This window comes from Olea europaea, unplaced genomic scaffold, assembly GCF_002742605.1.
Source record: "Olea europaea var. sylvestris unplaced genomic scaffold, O_europaea_v1 scaffold2583, whole genome shotgun sequence".
Taxonomy (NCBI): domain Eukaryota; kingdom Viridiplantae; phylum Streptophyta; class Magnoliopsida; order Lamiales; family Oleaceae; genus Olea; species Olea europaea.
Window position 1 is genome coordinate 13,470 of NW_019244133.1, and position 4,648 is coordinate 18,117.

The 4,648-nt window shown below is 37.0% G+C and overlaps 1 protein-coding gene across 1 annotated transcript; it reads right to left on the bottom strand.

Annotated features, from left to right (window-relative positions):
* Nucleotides 1-2,878: 2,878 nt before the first annotated feature.
* On the bottom strand, nt 2,879-3,483 carry LOC111382914. The gene has a single exon (XM_023006945.1). The coding sequence runs from the start codon at nt 3,254-3,256 to the stop codon at nt 2,879-2,881; it is 378 nt and encodes a 125-aa protein (XP_022862713.1). The 5' UTR covers nt 3,257-3,483.
* Between the last annotated feature and the right edge of the window lie 1,165 nt (nt 3,484-4,648).

Here is a 4,648-nt window from a genome sequence, read left to right on the forward strand (position 1 = left end):
TGATGTTCTGCTTTCACTTGCTGACATACCATACATTTACTTACAAAAAGTCCTATCCCTCTTTTCATGTTTCTCCACCAAAATGTATTTCGAAGGTCTCGATACATTTTTGTACTGCTTGGATGTGCTGTGTAAGCAGTAGAATGTGCATCTTCAAGAATTTCTTTTCTTAATCCCTCATCCTTAGGAACACATAATCTGCCTTTATACATAAGTACCTTGTCCTCAGTTATTGCAAATCCCTTTCGCTTATCTGTCCCAACTTCAGCCATAATTTTACACAAAAATGGGTCATTCTTTTGGGCTTCTCTAATCCGTTCTCTAAGAGTGGGTTGAACCATTAGAGCTGCAACAATTGCTTCCTGTACAGAAGGTGCAACAACCTCTAGCCTCAAACTTTCAAATTCTTTAATTAATTGTTCTTGAGTGGGTAGAGCTGTCAACTTTCCAGTTGTTTTTCTACTTAGAGCATCAGCAACTACGTTGGCTTTACCTGGATGGTAAAGAATGGTGCAATCATAGTCTTTGACCAATTCCAACCATCTCCTCTGTCTCATATTTAACTCCTTTTGAGTAAAGAAGTATTTGAGACTTTTGTGATCAGTGTATATCTCACATTTTCCACCATAGAGATAGTGACGCCATATTTTTAATGCGTGAACTACTGCTGCAAGTTCTAAGTCATGTGTTGGATAATTCTGCTCATATGGTTTTAACTGTCTAGAGGCATAAGCAACAACCTTTCCATGTTGCATCAACACACACCCCAAACCTTGTTTAGAAGCATCACTGTATATAACAAAACCTTCTGAGCCGTCTGGTATTGTCAATACTGGCGCTGAAACTAATCTCTGTTTCAGTTCTTGGAAGCTACTTTCACACTTATCTGACCATTGAAACTTCACTCCCTTTCTAGTTAATTGTGTTAGTGGACCAGCTATCTTAGAAAATCTTTCAATAAATCTCTGGTAATAGCCAGCCAGACCCAAGAAACTACGAACTTCGCCTACATTGGTTGGTCTAGACCAATTTGTTACAGCTTCAACTTTAGCTGGGTCTACCTCAATTCCTTGAGCAGTGACCACATGACCAAGGAAGTCAATACGATCCAGCCAGAATTCACATTTTTTGAATTTAGCATACAACTTCTCCTTTCGAAGAGTATTCAATACCACTCTCAACTGTTCTTCATGTTGCTGTTTATCCTTTGAGTATACCAATATATCGTCAATGAAGACTATAACGAATTGATCTAGATATGGATGAAAAACTCGGTTCATCAAGTCCATAAACACAGCTGGTGCATTGGTTAAACCAAATGGCATCACCGTAAACTCGTAGTGCCCATACCGTGTTCTAAACGCCGTTTTAGGAATATCACAATCCTTTATCTTGAGTTGGTGATAACCTGATCTCAAATCTATTTTTGAGAACACCTTTGCACCCTTCAATTGATCAAAAAGATCCTCTATCCTTGGGAGTGGATATTTGTTCTTTATAGTCAAATGATTAATATCTCTATAATCAATACACATCCTCATTGACCCATCTTTCTTTTTAACAAACAATACTGGCGCTCCCCATGGGGATACACTTGGCCGGATGAAACCCTTATCCAATAATTCCTGTAGTTGTATCTTCAACTCCTGTAATTCTTTTGGTGCCATCCTGTAAGGAGCCTTAGATATTGGCGCTGCCCCAGGGGTCAAGTCAATTGTGAACTCTACTTGTCTATCAGGCGGTATACCAGGTAAATCCTCAGGAAAAACATCCACAAACTCATTAACTACTAGTACATCTTCTATTTTTCTTTCGGTTTGGGGCTTACTAATTATATTCAATAGAAATCCTTGACAAGTATTCTTTCTCAACATCTTTTGTGCTTTCATTGCAGATACTAATCGAGGTAGGGTCCCAATTTTTGTTCCAAAGAATCGAAAATCTTTTTCTCCAGGTTTTTGAAATAAAACTTCCTTCTTATGGCATAAGATGGTTGCATAATTTCTACCCAACCAGTCCATACCCAAAATTACATCAAAGTCTTTCATCCTCAAAAGGTACAAATCTGCCTTTAGTACTTTTCCTTCGATCTCTAACTTAACATCTTTAACCATTTGATTGGTATTAACCACTTCGCCTGAGGGTGTATTAACTTCTAAAATGTTATTCATTTTTAAAAATTCATTCCCAATCTTATCCATGAAAATTGTAGAAATAAATGAATGAGTGGATCCAGAATCCATAAGGACAATAGCAGGTACATCAAATACTGGTAACATACCTGTTATTACGTCTGTGTTCTGATCCTCCTTTTCTTCTGTCAAAGCAAATACTCTAGCCTTTCCCTTCTTAAGATGATCACCTTCTCTCTTCTTCTCTGGACATTCTCTAAGGAAATGACCACTCTTACCACAACTGTAGCATACTCCCTTTCCCTGAAGACACTCACCCAAGTGTCGCTTGTTGCAATTGGAGCATTGAGGAAAAGTTTTATTTGAGTCTAACCCAATCTTTCCTTTCTTATCCTGGTTCCTACCTTTCTCCTTATCATGACCTTGCCACTTTCTCTTTACAGACGACTCGGTGCTGGGTTGGGTTTTCTTTTCCAGTCCTAAACCATTAGAGATTGCTTGTGCTCGACGTACAACCTCTGCATAAGTAGTATACTGCTGGGCTGCCATGATTCCCTTGATCTCTGGCCTTAACCCCAGCTCAAACCTTTTAGCCTTTGTCAGCTCAGTGTTCACCATATGCGGTGCATACCTAGAAAGTCGTTCAAATTTTCTTTCATACTCCCCAAGTGGCAAATTTCCTTGCGTGAGCTGGAGAAATTCTACCTCCTTTTGATCTTTCAGTGAGTGGGGAAAATATTTACCCATCAGCGACTCCTTGAACTGATTCCAAGTGAGGTTACGTTGTTGTTCTGTAGTTCTAGTACGTGTTTCAGACTCCCACAATGTCCAGCATCATCGGTCAACATAAACTTTGCACAAGAAACCTTTTGAGCATCATTGCAGTTCATGTGCTCGAAGATTCCTTCAAGTCTTCTCAGCCACTCCTCAGCTGCAAAAGGATCACCTTTACCATCAAAGGACGGAGGTTTAAAGCGACGAAACTGTTCAACAATTGAGCTCATGGTGTTGGCACCTCCTGTTGCATTATGAGGTGCCGCTTGAGCCTGCTGTCTGCCCAAGTCTTGAACTGCCCTTAGTAAATCTCTGAACATAGTAGCTTGATCTTGTTGTCGTCGTGCCATTTCCTTGAAGTAAAAGTAATTTATCTTAAGAACTGCTCAACCATACTACACTCTTCCTAAAGGTTTTTCTATATTTAGTCATGTCTTTCGTGTATGTTATGCTAAGGCCAAGTGTTATGCACTAAGGTTCTAGTCATATAAGAATTGCTTTACTAATCATACAATCCTACACAAAATAATCATTTGCTTAATTAACATTCTCCCTTAAAGTAAAATGACGTGTAGAAAAAAAAATCATGCAATTAACTAGTATGCACTGAAATATAAATATCAATAAAAATATTCTTCATCCTTACATACCTTAAAATATTGGACAGTGGTAGATTGATGAGCATTGGATTCCATGGATCTCGTAACTTATAAATTTTTGTAAATTTTTTTTTTGGTATAAAAGTTTCTAAAATGAAAGAAATTTCTAAAATTGTAGTGGGTTTAAAACATTATTTTTCGTCTTATCGATTTGAATAACGCGCAACTAAAAAGGCTTCCAGGTGAGGAGAGGGGTCACAAGTGGACCGCTTAAATCTCAAGCTCGCCTTAGACAGTTTAGGTCTTTTTGACAAAGCCTCTTAGTTTTACGAATACTCAAAGGAAGAAAACTCAAACAATGAATCTCCCAAAAAGATTAAATATATATAGCTTTTTTTTTTTTTTTCAAAATTTTTAAATTTTGAAAATCTACAGGAAGTAAACCATTGCTCTGATACCAAGCTGTAACGCCCCGAATTCTCTAGCAACCGGGAACGTTACCAAACGTGAATTGATTAATAAAGTGCTTGAGGCAAATACATTTTAATATAACGAGGAATTCAGTAAAAATTGAACTACCTTAACAAAAGGTAAATTAAATTAAATAACATATGCGGAACAATTTGGAATCATATCTTTTATCAAACATTAATAAAAGTAGTTCTAACAAATAATAAAAATAGGGCGAATTGAAAGTTATGACGTGACTCACAATTGAGTCTAAATTTAAAAGTAATAATAATCAACTATTAATAAATATTCTAGTGTTTTTAAAAATTAAAGTACTTCATGATGGAGATCCATTGGTCCAATATGCATCCATCCACCGCTGTCCAGCATACTAATTTCTACCTGAAAATTGTAAATAGAGAGGGATGAGTATAACGAATTATACTCAATGAGATACTTGCTACTCCACATTCAGATCAAACGTGAAATTATGCATAAATTCTCTTACCAACATAACATGAGAATTATCACACCATGACAAATGATAATTCAAGCAAGCGCTGCAAATAACGTGAAGGCTAAATTGTGCCTTAAACTGTATCATGATTTCTCCCAAAGGAGCTCTGAACTGGAGTAATTAAATCCATACATAACAACGTATTTGAAAAGATGTGGACAAACCACTAATAGCAC

Bases quoted from the DNA above. Each gene is read 5' to 3' on its own strand.
- LOC111382914 (XM_023006945.1), bottom strand. From the start codon at position 3,256: ATGGCACGACGACAACAAGATCAAGCTACTATGTTCAGAGATTTACTA.